We start from the raw sequence: 22742 nt of genomic DNA, 5'->3' as shown, positions 1-22742 counted from the left end.
CTTCTCTGCTCTTTTTTGATAAAATGTTCAATTTGAAGATGAAACATATACTGTGTTTGATCAGTATAAGTAAAGGACTCAAAACTGATAGTGAAGAGAGCCTGTGTTTCTCCTAGAAGAATCAACATGTATGATGGTGTGCCTTGGAGTACAGTTAGGGTAATCTCCATGCAGTTGTCTTCTGTGATGACCAGCAGTTCTCAATTTTAAAAGAAAATTTGTTTTCTTCTGCCCAAAGGAATTAAATACAACTTCAATATAAAGTAACTCAAAGTATTTTACCGATTTTTCTACCAAGTAATTGCTTCTCATGTTAATAAGAATTTATAATTTTTAAATTTGTAATTTTGCCAAGTGGTGGTATAGATCCCAAGTGATTTTTCTATTTTCAAGCTTACTGTTTGCTAAAAATATTTCAGCCTGAATTTAAAATAGGCCTAGACATGATTTGTCCTCCCTTGGTGTCTGATGTGCAAGATTATTGGAATAGCATCGCATGCTGTAATAAAAGCCCTTGTGTAAGTGCCTGTGTTTATAGCATACCTTGGTAGCATCTCAGAGGGGAGCCAGGTAGAAGCCTGGGGTCATGGTGCTTTTGTGACTCTGTTTACCCCAATTCAGTGCAGAATGACTTAATTACCTGAGGGAGGCTAGGATCTTGAAGGCATTTGAAGAACCATTCATTCACTTCTAATGCTTGCATCTAATAAGAAAATACCAGTTTAAGGGCCAACCTTGGCTCAGATTTTTGCTGATTTCTCTGAAAATTTGGAGACGAGCCTAACCTTACATAATAAAGAAGCTTTTCTTTCCTCTGGCTTACCCTTGGTTTCATCCATTGTTTTATATTCTGCATAAAATCAGATGAATTGTCCTTTTTCTGTTGGCCATGTTAGCCCTTACACTGTGCCCTTCCTGTCACCGATGCCTGTGTCCATGGTACAAGTAAGGTTGGGGACCCTTGCCTGACCCCTCTCTGCCAGTCTGGTCTTGAACACTCCCAGAAGCCCATTGGCATTCACTAGCACAGTAGTAGTAGTTCCAAATGAACCATCGGTAGGACTTACTGGTTATTGGTGGAAGTGTTTCATTGAGTGTCCAGCACAGGACATGAGATTTCCCTGATATTGGGCTCATTTCCCAGACAATGTCATATTTGGGGCTGTGGGTTATTGCTTGGCTTATAACCCACTTTCTCCTCAAGTTTTGTTTCCAAAGACTCCCAGGCTCGTGATAGTCAAGATTCATGCAAACCAAAATGGATTGTTAGTGATGAATATGAAGTGGCTCGGTGATCAAATAACATCAGAGCTGACATATTCCAAACACAAGAATTTAACACCTTCCTGTACAACTGCAATCTTTGGTGTTCTAGATTGGCACTCACCCTGGGCAGTAAACAAGCACTATTACAAGTTCGAAACCAGCTTTGGTTTCTGAGTGCACCCAGCCAGGACACATTTGATTAGATGCTGAAATACCAAGGGCACACCTACTCCTTCAGCCTTTGCTGTAAAAAACATAGCAGTTCTTAAATCCTATTACACCTTCAGAAAAAAACTCTCTTTTTTCTTTTGTTTATCACTCGACCTCAGAGTCAGTTCTATAAGCTGAGTGTACTAAGTGTGGGCACGAAAAAGGCAGAAAGGAGCCTGCCCTCCAGTAGCATAGCCCAGGGCCAAGGAACTGCATGGGGATTTCAGGGGGAGACTCAAGTGAGTAAATTATGCCCTCCTCTCTGCACCTCAGTTTTCTCTTTTGAATGCAGAGAAATGATAGCTAAGCCTCACTCCCAGAGCTGCTGGAAAGGTCAGAGAGTTAGCCAGAGTGACACAGGGATCTTGCCACCATGACCTTGGCCTTGGGATCTCTGTGGAAACAACATGGAGAGATTCACAGACTGAGCTTGTAAGATCCATAAGGAAGCATGCACATACTCAGGCATGTTCACACACTCAAACATACACCACTCACAGTCACAAATACACACACACCCCTTACCCACATGCATTGCTAACACATTTGCGTGCACATACAATTACACACTTACACGCACTTAACACGTACATATGCACCTGTCCACACCCCACACACTCATTCCTCATTCTCTTTCACACCCCCATATACTCACACACACCATGTACATGCGTGCACACTCTCACGCATGCCCATCGCCATATTTACACTTGTAGCTCCAGAGGAGAAAGGGCCTGCAAGTGTCACCTTGTGAGAACTGACTTTCAAAGAGAAGGCTAACTGTACTCTGAGGTGTGCACTGTACCCCTAATCCTCCTCTGTGATCCCCAGGTGCTAGCAGATGCTGTTTCACGCCTAGTTCTGGACAAGTTTGGTGATCTGACCGACAATTTCGCATCCCCCCACGCACGTAGAAAAGTTCTTGCTGGAATTGTCATGACAACAGGTAAAAAGGCTAATTTTGTATTTAACCTTCTAATTAACTTTTTAATTTTCATGTTAAAATTTTAATATGAAATGCACTGAACCCATAATTATTGTTATCACTACCAGAGATTATTTTTTCTTTTTTTCAAAGGGAAAAAGGGAAGGAAATGTTTGTTAGATAATAATGAATAAGGGTTGAGTGAAGGTAGTTCAAAATAAACTTAAAAACAAAGTCTCTGCTGTGTAGAGGTATATAGGAGCTATTCTTTCAAACTTTGATCCTAAATGTGTGTCTTTTAAACCTGAGTTTGTTTCACTTAGTGTGCCAATCTTTATTTGGTTTCCAGTTTTAATCATGAGCATAGTCTCAATCTCCTAAGATACAGAATAGAAAACTACAGGAGGTGCTCCTTCTGTTCACCACAGAAGTGTCTATGCTTTGATAAGGCAGGAGAAACATAAGCAGAGCCGAAGTCATGGGTGAAAGCACAGTTTAGGATGAGAGAAGAAACCTTATTCAATTTGTCTGCAAGTTGCCGGTAGATCAGAGACCCTTCCCAGACCCCTTGTCCAACACCCTAGGAATAGTCACCATCAGTAGCAGTGGATAGCTTCTTGGAAATGAGACCACAGCCATAGCTGTCCCAGAGCAGGGCTCAGGAAGAGGGCATCAGCTGCTCCAGGCCGGGTCCTGGTGGCAGGCCTTCCTAGCTGGGCTCAGGCCCAGCCCACCTGGCCAGTGCTTAGACAGCAGCAATGTACACCTGCGAGCAGAAAACAGAGTCCTCGGAGGGACTCTGTAGGCCTTTACCATTGAAGTAATTACCTCTGTCAGACAGTGGGAAGGAAATGATCCTGGGCTTCTCACCATTAGACACCAGAGCATTAATAGCTCAGTGTGTAAGCACTTACTTGCTAACTGCAGGTTGGTGATAGTTGTAAGCTGCCCACTAATTCCACAGGAGAAAGACCTGAGGACCAATTTCCAGAAAGATTATAGCCACCAAAAAACCTTTGGGCTATTTTACTAGAGCAACTAAGTTGGAATTGACTCAGCAACATCCATCAACATGAGCCTCCTATTTGATGCCATAGGAGAAAAATGCGCACTGTTTTAGTCAAGAGCACTTCCTTACCATTGCGTATTTCAGTGGTATAGATGAGATGGATCTGAAGGATGGTCACACTTAATTTGGGTTTCGGGGTTTATGTCAGTGTTTGTACCAACGTGTTCTCTCTCTCTCTCTCTCTCACACACACACACACACTTTACTCCTATCTTTTACATAATTAAAAGGTGACTGCTTCAACTACTAAATGAAGAGGTGAAGAGGTTCCCTCACAGGCACCCTGTGCCACCTGTCTGTGAGTGGACAAGCCACATTTTCTTTTTCAGATTTCCAGACCACCTTTTTGTTATTGTTGTTGTGTGTCACCGAGTTGAAAGTGACCCATTGCTGACCCACCAGCAGGTTTTCAGAGGAAGTAAATCACACAAGAGGGGAGTGTTCATCTTTCTCCCCTGGTGCAGCCGTGGGATTCAAACTGAGTACCTTCCAGACCACCTTAAAACAAGCAAATGCCCACATGGGGAGCATTTCATGTCCTGGTGTGCATCTCACCCATTTGCTCTGAGTTAGAATTTGCCAACGGGGGCTGTACGCAGGGTGACATAGCGTAATGTCAGTGTCAGCGAGCCTGGTTCAAATCTGAGCTAACACTAGGTGAATGACCTTGGGCAGGTAGTCCCTGCTATGTGCCTCAGTTTCCTCATCTATAAGGGGATAATGATAAGGAGTTAATGCCTCAGAGCATTCTGAGGGAATGGAGTGAAAATGATTCACTGGCATACTTAATTAAATGCCCCGCTCATGACAAGCAACCATTAATCCAGCTATTAGCAAATTAGGTCCTCTGTATTCATGATATGTACATCTTGTCTCCAGTAATTGCTGTAGCTCACAAATAAGACATCATAAATATTGCTCTAGAAACTCACCAGTGCTTATGATTTCACATGCAATTGTTCTGTACAATTAAATGGTAACAAATATTGCTAATCAAAATGTTCTGAATTGCATTGTGCTCCTTGCCAATTTGGGTGAGTTTTAGCCACTCACCCTGAATTTCTGTGATGCTTTGATATTTAATTTCAAGGTTGATTACCAGACCAGTTAGTTTAGTGGTAAATGTTCAACATGATTTCTTGCTGGGGGAATATACCTGAGGAATATATACCTGGGGGGAATAATTGCAGAGGCAGCACACAAATAGTGAGGGTTTACTTCCCGAAATGCTGCCGAATGAGTTGTGGGAGTCACTCACTCACCACACAGCAGTTTGCCAGGTGAGAAGTGGTCAGAGTGTGTGTGAAGGTGAGATGGCAGCAGCGTGAATGGTGACTTGAACATTCAGGATGAGACCTCCTCTTGCTAACTTAGGTCTTGAGGACCCAGTTCTCACTCCAGAAACAGGAAAGCACTAACGTGGAGGATGGGAAGTAACTCCTCTTTTCTTTTCTAGGCACAGATGTTAAAGATGCCAGGGTAATAAGTGTTTCTACAGGGACCAAGTGTATTAATGGCGAGTACATGAGTGACCGTGGCCTTGCATTAAATGACTGTCATGCAGAAATAATCTCTCGGAGGTCCTTGTTGAGATTTCTCTACACACAACTTGAGCTTTACCTAAAGTAAGTTGAGTAAGTAAGTAAAGGAACAGGCTGGTTTTTTGGTTTTGCTTTTTTTTAAAAAAAAAAAATAAATATATAAATAATTTTTTCTTTTATATTGTTTTGCTTACAAAGTTCATATACACTGTGTTTCACACTGTCCTTCATTCACATTGTGTTTCATACAATCATTCCCATTTATTGTATTTTATAAAATTAATCAGCATTGAACTATGTCCACCATTACCCTGTCTTTCCAGATGCCTACCGGATTTTTCCCATTTCCTTTAACTACCCCTCCCTCCAGCCTCCAAACTCTATGACCCTATGATTTTCCCCCCACCCATCCTCACCCCTCTCGGTTCCTGCCCCCCTCACCTTGGATCCTCACACACATTTTACTAGTTATCCTTCTATTTCTACAATAATGGTCTTGTGTAGTGTTTGTCCTTATGAGACTGAGTTCACTCAGAATAAGGCTCTCCAGCCAAGTTATAGAATATTTTTCAAAATCATTGCTCTTGAGTGCTTTGTAATAGTCAATCATGTGAATGTTCCACTCTCTCAATCCATTCAGTTGTAGTTGGACATCTGGGCTGTTTCCATGTTCTTGCGATGGTGAATAATACTGCTGTGAACATTAGTATACAAGTTTCCATTTGTGTCGCAGTTCTAATTTTCTCGGGGCTTATTCCAAGCAATGGAATAGCTGGGTCGTGTAGAATTTCTTTGTTCAGCTTTTTGAAGAAATGCCAAACTGCCTTCCAGAGTATTCCATTTTACAATCCCACCAACAATGTATGAGAGTTCCTATCTCTTCACATTCTCTCCAGCATTTATTGCTAGGCAGACTGTTCTATAAAATATTCTATTAAAAATATTGCCAAACCTTACCCTATTACTAGAACTACTGAAAGATTCTCAAAAATCATAACTTTATAAGTAACGAAGTGCTTACCATTCCAGTTTCTAAAAATGCCTAAGCTACTAAACAGAGTGGCAAAAAACAGAACATGAGTTGCTGAGAAAAAGATTGTTGTTGTATTGTTATGTGCCATTGAGTCACTTGTGACTCACAGCAACCCTATGAACAACAGCCCTTTACGCTGCTCTATCCTGTCTCTGACACACTCATCCCAATTTCCCCAGTCACTGATCATCAAGGATCTTCCTCTCTTACACTGTCCCTCTACCCTCCCAAGCATGATGTCACTCTCCAAGGACTGGTCCTACCTTACAACATGTCCAGAGTATGTCAGATGAAGCGTCTGAATCCTTGCCTCCAAGGAGAAGCCTGGCTTCACCCCCTCCAGGACAGACTTGTTGTTCTCCTAGCAGTCTATGGTATATTCAGTACTCTTCTCCAGCACCAGAGCTCAAAGGCATCAATTCTCATCCTTTCATCCCTAGTCATTGTCCGGCTCTCTGATGCATAGCAAGTGATTGCAAAGACTATGGCCTGGATCAGGCACACCTTAGTCTCCAGACTAACATCGTTGCTCTTCAGTACTTTGGAGTCATATACTAGGTATTGGCGAGATGAGATGGACTGGCATGGAGCATTTTGAGTCAAATGATCATATGATCTACTATACTGGAGATGAAAAGGTGAGAAAAATAGGATTGCTTTTATAGTTAAAAAAGTCATTTCTAGATCCACCTTGAAATACAATGTTGTAAGTGACAGGATAATATCCATACACATACAAGAGAACCCAGTGAATACCACTATCATTCAAATATATGCGTCAACAAATAGAGCCAAAGAGGAGGAAATAGAAGATTTCTACAAACTTTTGCAGTCAGAGATTGATTGAACATGCAATCAAGATGCATTAATAATAATGGATGACTAGAATGCAAAAGTTGGGAATCGAAAAGAAGGATCAGTAGTTAAGAAAACATGGACTTGGTGACAGAAATTAAGCTGGAGATAGAATGATAGAATTTGTACAATCAATGCTTTATTTGTTGCAGATACTTTTTGAAAATACTAGTTTATTTACAAAATTCACATACGTCGATTTTGATAACAGATTCTTCCAATTTTCCTCACCACCCATCAAATTGTACAACTCCGTGATTCATCCCTCTACCCACTGCACATCCTCATCCATCTGCTTCCACCCTCTCCCACTCCCCTTGGATCCTCATACTCATTCTCCAGTATTGGTTTTATACAATATTTGTCCTTTTGAGACTGAATTCACTCAGGATAATGCTCTTCAGTCCCTCTCAAGTTAGGTAATAATTTACAAAATTATTGCTCCTGCATGCTGCATAGTATTCCATTGTGTGGGTGTATCATAACTTTTCAGTCCATTTGTTTGTGATTGGACATTTGGGTTGTTTTCATTGTCTTGTGATGGTGAATGATGCTGCTATGAACACTGGTGTACAAACCTCCATTTGTACCTCAGTTCTCATTTTCTCTGGTTATATTCCAAGTAATAGAATAGCTGGGTCATTTAATTTCTATGTTCAGCTTTTTGAGGAAGCACCAAACTGCCTTCCAGAATGGTTGTACCATTGTATAATCCCACCAACAGTGTATAAGGGTTCCTTTCTCGCCACATCCTCTTCAACAGTTATTGCTTGCTCCCCTGTTAAATTTTGCCACTGTTACTGGAGTGAGATGGTAGCTCATGAAGAAATACTCAGAATCATTGGCAATAAGAAAGATGCAAACCAAAGCCACAAATACTTTTTGTAAGAAACGTAAGCACAGGATATTCACATATATTTCACCTGATGGTATGCATAGGAATCAGATCCATTATATCTGTGGAAAGAACTGCTGGAGAACATCATCAGCTGTGAAAACTAGCACAGGTGCTGACAGACCACCTACTACTCATATGCAAGTTCAAGCTGAAGCTAAGAAAAATTAAATCCACAGGAACCAAAATTTGACCTTTAGTCTATCCTGCCTGAATTTCAAAACCCTCTCAGGAACAGGTTTGAAGCCTTGAACACTAATGAGCGAAGACCAGATGAGCTGTGGGAAGATATCAAGAGAAAAGATTACATGGTCATAAATTTTAAGTCTGTGTATAAGATCATGTCCTTTTGTTCATAATAATACATATAAATAGAACTTTTTAGATGCTATATCAATAAGAAATCTTGTTTGGATCTAAATTGCTTTTATCTGTCTCATTTTTTTTTTGCTTCTTAAGTATCTGTTTTGAAATTCATAAGTAAGTATGAAAAATAAAGATTGCTTGCATTTAGATGGCATGTCTGTTATTGAATATAAGTTTTCAAGTTGAAATTCCCTTAACCTTGTTGAAATTACTAAAACCTAGAGTATTCTGAACTTTAGAAATAATTTTAAACAATGAGGAACGAAATTTTGTTGGTACACAGCTTTAAAGATGATCTTCACCACTTCTTTTTTTTTCAGTAGCAGAGAAGATCAGAAAAGATCCATTTTTCAGAAATCAGAGCGAGGAGGTTTTAAGCTGAAGGAGAATGTTCAGTTCCATCTGTATATAAGCACCTCTCCCTGTGGGGACGCCAGAATTTTCTCACCACACGAACCAATACTGGAAGGTATGAGACTAGGTTCTTCAACTATTGACACAGTTTCCCAAGAAAAGTCATGGTACTGTCTTTCATAGCCCTCTAGTGGGTTTTCAGAGGCTGTAAACCCTACAGGAGGAGATGGTTCTTTCTCTCCTGGAGCAGCTGGTAGATTAAAACTGTGTGCCTTTGGGGTGACAATGCAGCTCCTTACCATTAGGCCGCCAGAGGTCATACTTGTAAATATATATATGTAGCAATCACAAAGGCACATGGTTCAAATCCACCAGCTTCTCTGCAGGAAAATGATGGGCAATCTCCTCCTGTGTGATTCCTGCCTCTGGAAACTCACCAGAGGGTCAACTATGGTTCATTGCCATCTTAATGGCCAGCAACAGTGGCATTTAGTTTAACACGTCGCCGCACACTTTTAAATTGACGACTGTGCTTAGAAACACATTTTTTTTTCTATGTATTACCGTAGTTTACAGCAACGTATTAAGTGTATTCATGTATATCTGCAAACTTTTAAATCATGGTATATTCAAGTATGCAGTTCAATAAAGAAGTGATTTACTCTTTGTATGTTTTAAAAACCTGTTTGTTGCATAGAACCAGCAGACAGACACCCAAATCGTAAAGCAAGGGGCCAACTACGGACAAAAATAGAGTCTGGCGAGGGGACAATCCCAGTACGGTCGAATGCAAGCATCCAGACGTGGGATGGAGTGCTGCAGGGGGAGAGACTGCTCACCATGTCTTGCAGTGACAAGATTGCTCGGTAAGTTGTCCACCAGACACTCTGTGGATTCTTTTAAAGATTGATCTGCTTCTGGGTTCTCCAGTCTCGGTCTGTAGAAAGCTGTCATCACCCAGTTCCATCGCTTTTCAAGTTTTTTCCTACCTTTTCATGACTCTTTCTTTTTCCCCAGATGTTTTGTAGTTAGCTTGTCAAATCATATGATATTTTATATGGAATTGTACTGAAATTATGGCTTGGGATGGAAAGAATTGAAATAAGTTCTCTCCTTGCCACTGTTCCATCAAGAGGTGAGGTCCATGTCCCTTCCCACAGGCAGTTCATGCTTCATGCCTGGGGCTTATTGAGAAGTTTTGAGCGTGAGATACCATGAGGAAAGGGGATTGAGAAGCAGAAAGCTCCAGACATGAGGAATCCCATCTGTAAAGTGGAAGAAAGAAAAGAAGAATTACCAATGTCAGAAATGAGAAAGGAGAGATCACCACAAATATGAAAGATAGTTTAAGGATATTGTAAAAAATTATGTATATATGCCATAAATTACACAAATTAAGCAAATTTCCTGAAAGTCACAGTCAAAGCAGTTTGTGATAAAAGCAGTACATTTCTTGAAAAGCACGTACATTTACTGAAGAAATTGAATTTGTAACTTAAAACTTTCCCGGGGAAAAACCCCCAGATTTAGATAGCTTCATTTGTGGATTCTTCCCTACATTTTAAGAAAGACTTCATTTAATACCAATTTTTCAGAAATTTGAAGAGGAAAATATATTTACCATCTCATACTATGAACTAGCATTTCCAATATCACAAAATTAGAAAGCACTAGGGAGCTCTGGTGGCAGGAAGCTGCACTGCAATCCCAGAGGTGTGCAGTTCAAATCCACCAGATGCTCTGCTGGAGTAGGAAGGACAGTCTCCTCCTGTACCAGTCAGATCTGATTTTATGGTAAACACACAGAATAATAAAATTTTAAAAAGAAAGCATTAAAAGAGAATAAAACTATGACTACCAAGTATATTCTTAGATATAGATCTAAATGTTCCAACAAAAATTTAGCAAACCAAGACTATTATGACCAAGTAGGGATTATCACAGGAAAAGAAGGTTGGTTGTATAGTCACAAGTCAATCAGTGTAGTTTCTCATATTCATCACCAAAAAAAGAGAAAAGCATTAGGCAAAAAGCATGATATTCCTAATGGAAACCCTCAGCAATAGTAGGAAGTCTCAGTCAAATAAAGTATATCACATGCTTCATGGTGACAGACTGAACACTGTCCTCATTAAGATTAGGACAAAACAGAAATGTTCTACCACTTACATTTAACATTGTGTTCAAGGTTCTAGAAGTGTAATAAGGTTCAAAGAAATTAGAGGCACTCAGATTCAGATTGGAAAAGACAAAGTGAAATTGTCCTTGTTTACAGACTAAATTGCTTCTGAAAAACGATTGGATTGTACAACCAACCTATTAGAACTATGAATGAGTTTAGCAGCATTTCAGGATGTGTGATCCAGTAACAAAAATCAACTACAGTCAAAGGCTCTCTGTTCAAACCCGCCAGACGCCCCACTGAAGGAGGGGCTATCTCCTCCTGTGCCTGTCAAATCTGATTAGACAATACACACCAAGACAAAAAAACCATAGTGAATGTAAATTATTCTCTATGTGAATGAAGGATAGTGTAAAACAAAGGTATATGAACTTTATAAGCAAATCAATATAAAATAAAAATTTTTTAAAAGAACCCCCCAAAAAACTTATCTATAGTTATGTATTTGTAGCAATTAAAATTAAAGTATATAAAGTATTACACTAAAATCTATAAAGACATCAAAATATATAAAACGGCGCAGAATATTGCCAAGAGAACGAAGTCCTATGTGAGAAATATATTACGCTCATTCATGAGGAAACTCAACGTTGTTACAGTGCCACTTTTCTTCAAATTGATCTATAGCTTCAGTACAGTCCCGAAGACCAGCAGACTTCTCAGAGAAATTAATAAACCAATCTGAAATTCATATGGAAATGAAAAATATCTAGAATAGCCAAAACAACATTTAAAGAAAAAACACAACGGAATTGAAAGACTAGCACTGTCTGATTTAAAAATATTACAGAGCTGTAGTAATTAAGTAGCTTTGTAGTAAAGATAAATAAAATTTGCCAAGTAGAGTGTCCAGGTAAATACACATGTATCTATAAGTGAGTTTTAGCCCAGGTGCAAAGGCATTTCAGTAGACCAAGAGTTGTCTTTTCAACAAATGTTTAAGGCCAATTTTTCAATCCATACTTTGTACCATAAAAAAAATTCACCTCAAAATGTGTCATAGGCTTAAATGTATAAAAATTGTAGACAGAAAGAGAAAAATCATTGGAACATTGAGTTATTCATAGATTTTTTTTTCCTAATAGAACACCAAAAACACTGTCCATAAGAGAAAAAAAATCAATAAAAAGTAAAACTTCTCTTGAAGTGACTCTTAAAAGTGAGAAGACAAGTCATAAGCTAGAGAAAATATATGCTAATCATGTATGTAATAAAGGACTGGTATCCACAATATATGTTGTTGCTGTTGAAATGTGCCATTGAGTCGCTTGTGACACATAGTGATCCTATGTACAACAGCCCTAAAACTGGCTCTCTCATCTGCCAACATTATTGTCTCTGACACACCTATTCCCATTACCCCAGTCACTGACTTGATCCTTCTCATCACGGGTCTTCCTCTCCTGAGCTGTCCCTCCACCCTCCCAAGCATGATGTCCCTCTCCAAGAACCTTGCAACATTCCCAAAGTACAATATATGTAGACTCTGAAAAGTTAATAGAGGGAGGAAATCAACCTAAAAATGGGCAAAATATTTCAAAAGACACTTGATATATGGATACATAGATAGATAAGGATATATGAATATTAAATACACACCTGCAAGGATGCTCATAATCTTTGGTCATTAAACAGAACCATTTACCATAGAGTTGATTATGACTCTTGATACCCCATCCATGTCAGGTACAGCTGTGCCCCATAAGGGCCTTCATCACAGAGTTTTTGGAAGTACAGCTTACACCTTTCTATAGAGGCACATCTGAATGAACTCAAATAGCCAGCGTTTTCATTGACTACTAGTTCCATTAGCTGTTTGTACCACCCAGAAATTTCATTAATCGTTTGTTGTTGTTGTGTGCTGTGGAATTTATTCCAACTCATAGTAACTCTATCTGAAAGTAAAAATTCCCCACAAGATTTTCTAGGCAGAAATTTTTACAAGAGGAAATTTGGGTCTCTCATCCCACAGAGCCTCGCTCAGTACACTCACTCATGGAGTCAAGCCTGAGTTGTGAAAACCTTCCATTAGCTTCCAGCGCTATAAATCTTGCTAGGAGTAGGCTGCGCATCTCTCTCCTGTGAGGCCCATGATGAATTTGAGCCACCAGAGAGCCTCTACCTTGCGGTTAGAGGTGCAGCACTTCAGATCATGCCACCGGAGCACCTTTCAAACTGACCCACCTATTAGCGTCAGAGCAACTTTTGTGCCACCAGAGCTGTTGATCCTATAAGGTGGTGGTGGTGGTGGTGGTGGTGGTGTGTACCATAGAGTCAGAACCGATCCATAGCTGACCATCTGGTGGGTGTTCAGAGACAGTTAATCACATGAGAGGAGATTGCCCATCCTTCTCCCATTAAGGTGCTGTTAGGGGCCATCAAGTCAGTTCTGACAACTTGTGATCCTGTGTACAAACAAAGCACTGCCTGGTTGGTGTCACCCTCCCAGTCCTCAGGTTTGAGCCCATTGTGGCCCCTGTGCCAGCTCATCTCACTGAGGATCTGCCTCTTTTTTGGTGACATTACCAAGCATGATGGCCTCCTCCAGGGACCAGTCTCTTGATGACATGTCCAAAATGCATGGAACAATCCTTGTTTCTAAGAAGCATTCTGGCTGTTCTTCTAAGATAAATTTGTTCATTCATTGGCATTTTATGATATAATTAATGCTGATAATAATAGTAATATCCTGAAAAGTTGCACTTGAAAATCCTCAGGAACTATAATGCCTTTATTATGTAGGACCTGGGGCAAAACTTCAGATTGTCTGCAGAGGAGTAGAGGCCACACCCCTGGAAGTTGGGGATATGATTTCCAGTCATGTATATTTAACAAGTCAGTCAATTGCGAGTAGGCACTGGCGTCCTAGTCAGTACTAGGTAAGAAGCCAATGAAAGGCTTTGAACACATTGGTTTGGAGGCTTCCTGGACTGTCCAGAGCTGCTCTAGAGGGTGATGTGTCTGTACCACAGTTAACAAAGACATTTATGTAGACACTTTTCCTTGCCATTTTCAACTGCCAAGTCAATTTATTCTTTTCCGTGATTCTCTTTCTTAATTGCTTAAAGTTTCTAGGAAATAAACAATACAGCTATGTAATTAAAAGAGTTTGACGTTCTGCTGCTAAGTCTGAGGGAACGTGTTTTTCAAGAATGTGCTTCCTTTTCCCCAGGTGGAACGTGGTGGGCATCCAGGGGTCCTTGCTCAGCATTTTTGTGGAGCCAATTTATTTCTCAAGCATCATCTTGGGCAGTCTGTACCACGGGGACCACCTCTCTAGGGCCATGTACCAGCGCATCTCAAACATAGAGGACCTGCCCCCGCTGTACATGCTCAACAAGCCTCTGCTGAGTGGCAAGTATCTTAGAATGTACTGTTTCAAATTCCCTCGCATAACTATGTTGTGTTTGCGCGCAAGTCCTTACAAATTAAAAAAAAGAGAGAAAGAGAGAGACATTGCTCCATGGCTGTTAGAGAAACAGAAGTCTTTCTAACGGGATAAAAGTGGTGTTTCCTGGCCCTCTAAGCCATTTACCCCTAAAACCTGGAAGTGGTTCTCTATAGATTAGAAACCTTGTCATTTGTGGGTGAGCAGAATTGCAGCCTCAGCTCCGCACCACCATGCCTTTCCACCACTCCACACAGTGGATTTGAGTCTCTCAGCAACCTCTCTAATAGCAGAAACACTTCTCAGAGGGATCACAGGAGCACTGACCTTCCAAACCAGCGTTCAATGGGCCTTTCCAGCTGTGCTGGTCCTCCTTCAGCCCCTGAGGTGATTGTCAGTGATGTCACTACAGGGTGACCTTCTTTGGACACCATCATCATGATACCCACAACTTCTGGAGCTCAATGCCCAGCCCCCTTGAGTGTGACACAGGTTTCATAAATCTGCGGGAGGTCGTGTTTAATGTGTAGCTCCTGTCCTGGTGGGATCTTGCTCCCACCTTTAAGACCTATGTTACTCTTTCTTTTTAGAATTTCAGTGGCTAGCAGTAAAGTGAACAAGAACTTTTGAATTCAAGGGTCCTATCTTCTAAGCTTTCTTTTATTAAAAAGGACACTGTTAAGGTATTTTTTTTTCTCTCTGAAAATACTTTTTTACTCACCTTTTTGAAGCTCCTAACTAAAATCCTAACTCTGAACTAAAATGCAGTCCTTTTTGTGTGCTTTGTGAGGGTATGTGTTCCATTTTATCTGATAGTGCTTGGCTACTAGCAGCATGTCTGCTTTGAGGAAAAAGTGTGGAATGTTATCTGAAAAACATGAGTTAAGTGGGTGTGGAAAAAGAGAAACTCTGTCAAATCAAGCCTATAGTACCCTAACTTTACCATTGTCTTTAAGAAATTATGGTACATTCACATGATGGAATACTACACAGCATGCAGGAGCATTGATTTTTAAAATCACTAACTGGGGAGGGACTGGAGCGCATTATGCTAAGTGAACTAACTCAGTCCCATAAGGACAAATACTATATAAGACCGTTACTGTAGAAATAGAAAGATAACTGGTAAAACGGATATGAGGATCTAAGGTGGGGAGGTTTGGAGCAGAAGGGTGAAGATGGGTAGAAGGATAATCACAGGGTCACACAATTTAATGGGTTGACAGAGGGCTGAGTAAAGGAAATGGAAAAGATCCAGTGTTTAAAACAAAGTATACAAACTTTGTAAGTAAACCAGTATAAAATAAAAATTTTACTTAAAAAGAAAAACAAAATAGACTGGTAATACTTGATGGTCATTCAAATGAAACTATAACATGGCAAGCTTATTGAACTTCCACGAACAGGAGATAAAATGTGAGTATTTTATTTTTCATTGCTGTGTATGACTTTTTATGAGTTAGAAAGTCATTTTTCCTATTTATTTTCTAAATTTTATATTTGAAGGAAGAATGCTCTGGTCCATTTTAGCTGTCATTTGTCTTTAAAGTCCCTAGATACTTAATGTTGTATTTGAAGTATATGACAATGTTGTTGTTAGGTGCCATCAACTCGAGTATAAGCTAAAGGGTCCCTATGAACAACAGATCTGAACCCTGTCCTATCCTGTGCCATCCTCACAATCTCTGACACACTCAGACCCATTACTGAAGTCACTGTGTCAGTCTACCAGGTTGAAAGTCTTCCTCTTCTTTGCCATCCATCCCTCCACCTTTCAAGCATGTCCTCCAAGGAATAGCCTCCCTTAGCAACATAACCAAAGTATGTGAGACAAAGCTTCACCATCCTTGCCTCCAGGGAGCACTCTGGCTGCCGCTTCTCCAGCATGCATAGCAGTGTTGTTGTTAGGTGCCGTCGAGTTGAGTATGACTCATAGCAACCCTATAAGCAATAATTCTGAACCTTGTCCTATCCTATGCCATCCTTACTGTCTCTGACACCCTCCAGCTCATTGCTGCAGTCGTTGTATCAATTTACCTGGTTGAGGATCTTTCTTTCCTTCATTATCTCTATTATGGCTGTGTGTTGTTGTTGTTGTTGTTAGGTGCCATCGGGTCAAGTATGACTTGTAGAGACTATGAACAAAAGATTTAAACCCTGTTCTATCCTGCACCATTCTCACACTTCCTGACACACAAGAGCCTATTGCAGCAATCACTGTGTCTATCCCGCTAGTGAAGGGTCTTCATCTCTTTTGCCAACCCACCCCCCTTCCCAGGATCATGATCTTCTCCAAGGAATAATCCCTCCTAGCAACATGCCCAAAGTATGTGAGGTGAAGCCTCATAATTCTTGCCTCCAAAGAGCACTCTCACTGTTCCCTCTCCAAGATATATCTGTTCATTCTCTTGGCCATTCAGTGCTCTTCTCCAACACCACAGATCCAAGGCATCAATTCTTTTTCTGTCATCCTGATTCATTGTCTAGCTCTCAGATGCATAGCAACTAATCAGAAATACCATGGCCTGAATCAGATGCATCTTAGACCTCAAACTGACATCATTACTCCTCAATAATTTGGAAAGGTCCCTAACCGCAGATTTTCCCAGTGCAATGCCTTTCCTTAATTCCCAGTATTACTATGACTTTAGGAGATGCTAAAAAAATAATAGATAGGACTTTGTTTAATGGAATCTGAAAAAGATAAAATCATTTTGCTAAAACAATATTTTTAAACAGCTCAGTTCAAACAGACTTCATTGCTTTTAACATTTTGGAGAAGTTCTTAACATTTTCCCAGTGCAGCATCTTTTTTTTATTTCTTGACTGTTAACTACCATAAGTGTTGATTATGGATCCCATTAAACAGAAATTGTTGACAACTTCATTATTTTCTGTATCTGTCATGATATTGCCTATTGTTCTATGGCAAGGACTTTTGTTTTCTTCATATTGAGATATAATCTCTATGAGCTGTAGTCTTTGATCATGTGCAGTAAGCGCTTAAAGTACTCTTCACATTTTGCAAAGTTGTGTCATCTGAATAATGCAGGTTATTGATGAGTCTTCTTTCAATCCTGATGCCACATTTCTCCTCATAAAGTCCAGATTCTCACACCAGCATCCAAGAAATTAAAAGACATATTGCATTCAGAAAGTCTGCTATCAGAGACCTCTTTTAAAGTATTGAAGAGTAGTGATATCAGTTTGGAAACTGAGGTGTGCCTGATACAGGCCATGGTCTTTGCAATCATTTGCTCTGCATCAGAGAGCTGAACAGTGATTAGGGATGATGGAGAATTGATGCCTTTGAGCTGTGGTGTTGGAGAAGAGTATTGCGTATATATCATAGACTGCTAAGTGAACAAATAGGTTCATACTGGAGAGGGTGAAACCAGGCTGCTCCTTGGAAGCAAGGATTATGAAACTTCATTTGACATACTTTGGACATGATGCAAGGAGGGACCAGTCCTTGGAGAGGGACGTCATGCTTGGGAGGGTGGAGGGACAGTGCAGGAGAGGAAGACCCTTGATGAGATGAATTGATTCAGTGACTGGGGTAATGGAGATAAAGTGTTGGAGACAGTGAGATTGGCACAGGGTAGAGCAGGGTTTAGGGCTGTTGTACATAGGGTCACTATGAGTCGCAGATGACTTGACATAACAACAACAACAAAAATTAAAAACCCGTACAGGTTGAATAGATATGGAGAAAGGATACACCCTGACACATACCATTTCTGACTTTAAACTATGCAGTGTTCCCTTGCTCTGTTTGGACAGTGACTCCTTGGTCTATGTATAGGTCTCATATGAGCACAATTAACTGTTCTGGGATTTTCATTCTTCTCGATGTTAGCCATAAGCTGTTGTGATTTACGCAGTCAGATGTCTTTGCATAGTCAATAAAACACAAGTAAGCATTTTTTAATATTCTCTGCTTTCAGCCAAGATCCATCTGATACCAACAGTGATCCCTTGTGCCACTGCCTCTTCTGAATCCAGCTTGAATTTCTGAAAGTTCCCTATAAATCTGCTGTTCCAGCCATTTTTAATAATCTTTAACAAGATATTACAATATTACTTGCATGTGATAGTAATGTTGTTGTAATTATATATGTAGTATAATTTTATATATATGTAGTTATATGCCATCTTGTCACAACCGACCTTCCGGCAGTTTTTAGAGGCTGTAAATCACACAGGAGGAAATTGCCCATCTTCCTTGGAGCAACTGGTGGATTCAAACCATTTGCCTTTGTGTTGGTAGCATAACTCCTTATTGCTAAGCATACCAGAGCTCCTGATAATAATGATGTTGTTTGATAACGTCCACATTCTGGACCACCTTTTTTGTTTCTGTGAACAAAGTTCTTGGCATAGACTAGTGAGCACACCCAGGGTTACATCTGTTGTTGAAAAATGTCAACTGATGTTCCGTTATTTCCTGGGTATTTTTGCCAGTACCTTCAGTACAGCCTGAACCTATTGATCTTCAATAAATGTCAATGAACTTCCTTAATTACCATTGGTTATTGGTCATATTCTACTTCCTGAAATGGTTCATTGTCAATTAGTTATTGAAATACAATTGAGTTTCAAGCTAAAGGAATAATACTGAAAGTAGAGCTCATTTGTAATTGTCAGATCTTTCTCTGTTGTATGACCTGTAGGTGAAGTGCACGTATGATGAGAAAAATATACGACAAGATAGACTTTTTACAAGTTGTTGTTAAATTCTGTCGAGTGGAGCACAACTCATACTGACCCTATGAACAAAAGGTCTAAACCCTTTACTATAACTATCGTCATTTCTCTATGTTCATAGAGTTTCAAGAGGCATGTGGTTTACGAAGCGGGTGCCACTCCTGCTTCCAAACCTGAGTCAATCTGGGAGCTGCACCACTGTCCGCGATGGGTAACCATTATGGCATTTGACACGCCAGTGGCACAGCATTCAACACCACAGCAACCTCAACTTACTTAAGAGAATTGATAGACCAGTGCTATACCACTTAGAAGAATGTTCATCCCAAACACAATTAACACCAGTGCAAGGGCCTGGTCAACCAAGTCCTAGTTGACTCTAAACCAAGAGGCTTCTAGCCCACAGCTTATTGTTAGCGAATTCCAGCAAATCCAACAGCTCACACCCAATTGTGAACAAGATAGTGACTTTTTAAAGAGAGAGAGGAGCTTGCTTTCACTTTCCCTCTCCACTTTCACCTGTAATCCCACAGTCTAAAAGCAAATCTATTTTTTGGGAAGTATCTCCATAAAATAAGCCGACTACCCTCCACTACTATACCCACTGTGTGTGTGGTGACTGTCCCAGCTGCCACCAGTGGGTGGGGGAGAGAGGTTGGATCCTGTGTCATTGCTCTGCCTCATTACTGGTGCTGTGGTTGCTTCCTTGCCTCAGTTTCTCCATCTTCCCATTGGTGAGAATGGGTCAGACACCATATGACATCTCTGGCAGGAGTGTATTATAAACCTGTGAAAATGAAATTACGCTGCTAGGGATTAGGTAAACAGAATGTTATTTGACTACTAATTCAGTGGACAACATCATTTGGTTGGCACAGAGTATATTCTGAGATGGAAACTATCTGAAATATTGTTCATCAATGCTTCATTTTGGAGACATTTTAAACAGTGCAGGTTTTTGTTTCGTTGGGATTTTCCTTTTTTCTCTAAAAGAATTTAGATCTCCAAAGTAAGTAGCTTTAGAAAAGATCTTGTTAGCCTAGGATCTCCTGTGAGCTCAGAAGAGAAAACACTAGCAGAAAATTAGACTCCAAATCACAAACTAGGAGGTGAGGGTGAGTGTTTATGCTTCCACCAGGCTACCTGGAGAATTAAAATCTATGGCAAAGAATATTGTGAGTATTATTAAAAAAAGACATTTATGAGAAAGTACTGTAGAGGAGATTATTGATAGTCTAAAGTAAAACTTTCTTAAAATGGAAGACTTTTTGTTTGTTGTATATGTTAATGATAATTTGTTGATGTCTCTAATTCATTACAATATCTGAACCTTTTTGTATATTGCCTTTCCCTCTGTGTCAAATGCCATAAATGTTGCCCATGGTGGGCAGTGTTTGGTGGAGCTCCCAGATTAAAGCAGGCTTGGAAGCAGGAGTGGCATCCACTTCCAAAATAGCTTGCCTCCGAAAACTCTATGAACTCAGAGAAACGATGAAAGTTATACACGTGTTCAGGTCTTTCATTCATAGGGTCAATATGAGCCGTCTATGACTCAACAGCACTTAACAACTACCTAACTTAGCTATTTATGCTTCTTCTTTCCTGCCTCTTATTCCTGGGTTTTTTCCCCTTTATTTATTTGAGGGAGAGTTTACTAATCACAGGAGTTTTTCATTCATATACATTTTGTTCTGCAAGTGTAATTACAGTATCATTTAATCATTCATGCATATTTTTACTTATAAATGCAATTTCATTAGTTCATACCCATCCTTATTAACTCTCTAAGAATTATTCTGTGTGTAAGCCTTTCCTTAGCTTTTTAGAATAGTGATCTTATCATAATATCATTTTCTCCCCTCAACTTTTCTGCATAAGTGGCAGAGAACTATACATACACCTCCATCTCTGTTATACCCACCAGAAAACAGGAAGGGAAACAAAAGAATACAAAAGCAGCAACACAGTGTCTCAAAGACAACTTTAGACCACTCAAAATACTGATGTCTTTATTTGACAATAAATAAATTCTATTACCTGGTAATAGAATAACCAAAACCTTTTGTGTCATTTTCTCCCCGGGTTTTTTGTGGTGTTTCTGTGTTGTGTGTACAGGGCACGGAGGGTGTGTGTGTGTGTGTGTATATTCCCATTCATATCATTTATCACTTAATGTTTTAACATAAAAATCATTCACATGTGAAAAGAAAGTGAAGTGTAATGAAAACAAAGGAATTACAGTGCCCTTCAGGAGGAGCAAAACTTGACGCAACTGTTTATAAGATAAAAACGGCCAAGATTGACTCAATCACCTGATTTAAACAAGATTGCTTAAATAGTGAAACAAATCAAAAGTGAAATTTGATGCTTTAATGACAGTCTCTCACTAAGTCTTTGTAAACACCGTTAAGATTTCACTTTTTATCTCAGCACACAACATGCATTTTCCTTGTCAGAACTTGTTCATGGTGGGCTGTGAGGCATATGGGCCGCTGCTGTGAGCATTCAGCGCTGTCCTTTCTGGTGTCAACATGACCTTGCCTTCACTTTGGCAATGGAAGCATTGAGCTCCCTCAAATTCTATTTTCAAATTAGTTTCACACTGGCACTTGTACAACTCAGAAACAATTTCAGCTTCTAATTTACACCCATTGATCTCCTGAGTCTCTGTGACTGGGCTGTCCCAGTTTGCCAAGGCTCATGGGGAAAGCTTCAGAAGAAAGACCAATGGTGCTTGACCGTCCAAGTGTGATGGCTCCCATGGTCTGGATGACAAAGATATCTTGCTCTGGGGTCACTTGGTGAAAGTCCTCATAGTGCAGGTTTTACTGGCAAACAATACTAAACATTAGCAAACCAGCAGCACTGAGGGAATAGTACTAATGAGTTCAATGTGCGTTTGGGGAACAATCACTGGGAAATCATGTGAAAGATGATAGGAGACCGGATGTGAAGAGCAAACGGGAGAAATTTTCCTGTGTCTTTACTGCTATGCCAAAATAAAGACTATTACCACCTTGCTGGTAAAAAAGCAGTATAATTATACTTGGAAAAGCAGAGGGTTAGCAAAAGAAAGGAAGACCTTTGACAAGATGCATTTGTTCTGTGACTGCAACACTGGGCTTATGCGCTGCAGAGATAGTAAGGATGACGCAGGATCACGCAGGGCCTCGAGGTCACTGAGTCAGAGATAGCTTGACAGCACTCACCACAACGTAGCAGTGACCGCTTTCTGTCGTCAGCTCCATCTCATGATGGTCCTTGTAGGTCAGAGCACAACTGTGCCCCACAGGCTGTGCAGCGTCTGCAAGCAGGTCAGCAGCGCTTTCTTCTCAGGCACTGCTGGCCCCTCTCGAACCTCCAGCCTTTTTGTTAGCAGCTGGCATGCTAACGTTAATGCTCCTCTAACTATAAAGAAATGCTTGGCTTTTGATTTTTTAGGGATTATTTTCTTTTTGAGCACTTGGGTCAAGTATATAGCAAATACTTACAGAGTCGCACAATTTGATGGGTGGAGGGAGGGGTGGGTAAAGGAAAGGAGAAAGATCTGATGTGAAAAACGATGTATATGAACTTTGTAAGGAAACCGGTATAAAATAATTTTTTTAAAAGTATACCTAACTTCCCAAAGAAAGACATACAGATTTAAAAAAAAATTTTTTTAGAGGAACTGAGAATGTGTATGTTGTGGCTAAGAATAAGCTTCAGAGAGTGGGGAGAAAAGGAGTGGAGTGAAATCCTTCTGGTCTCTCCCCAGTGTCTGTAGGAGGCAAGACCCTGTCCACCGTTCATCAGTAGAGACTAGGAAGGGGAATGAGATTTTGTTACAAGATGCAACATCATTCTTCTTCCTGTCTTCCTCCTTCTGTATCATGTGTCTTCTTTTCTATTAGTCTTTCTTACTGTATTTTCCTTTTGTTTCCTTTTATTTTGATCTTTTTTTATTTCTTC

At 40.1% G+C, this 22742-nt stretch overlaps 1 protein-coding gene across 1 annotated transcript in view; it reads left to right on the top strand.

Moving 5' to 3' along the window:
- Positions 1 to 22742, top strand: part of ADARB1 (adenosine deaminase, RNA-specific, B1) — a 50573-nt gene that overhangs the window by 5491 nt on the left and 22340 nt on the right. Inside the window, exons 3-7 of the mRNA XM_006898394.1 lie at positions 2308 to 2422; positions 4927 to 5095; positions 8481 to 8629; positions 9212 to 9380; positions 13869 to 14050. Coding sequence (XP_006898456.1) covers positions 2308 to 2422; positions 4927 to 5095; positions 8481 to 8629; positions 9212 to 9380; positions 13869 to 14050 — 784 coding nt within the window. The remainder of the gene's footprint in view (positions 1 to 2307; positions 2423 to 4926; positions 5096 to 8480; positions 8630 to 9211; positions 9381 to 13868; positions 14051 to 22742) is intronic.

The sequence above is a fragment of the Elephantulus edwardii genome, unplaced genomic scaffold (assembly GCF_000299155.1).
Source record: "Elephantulus edwardii isolate Elephantulus edwardi_28Jun2011 unplaced genomic scaffold, EleEdw1.0 scaffold00228, whole genome shotgun sequence".
In the NCBI taxonomy this organism is placed as follows: domain Eukaryota; kingdom Metazoa; phylum Chordata; class Mammalia; order Macroscelidea; family Macroscelididae; genus Elephantulus; species Elephantulus edwardii.
The sequence above is the reverse complement of the archived record's forward strand: the minus strand, read 5'-3'. Positions and strand labels throughout refer to the sequence as shown.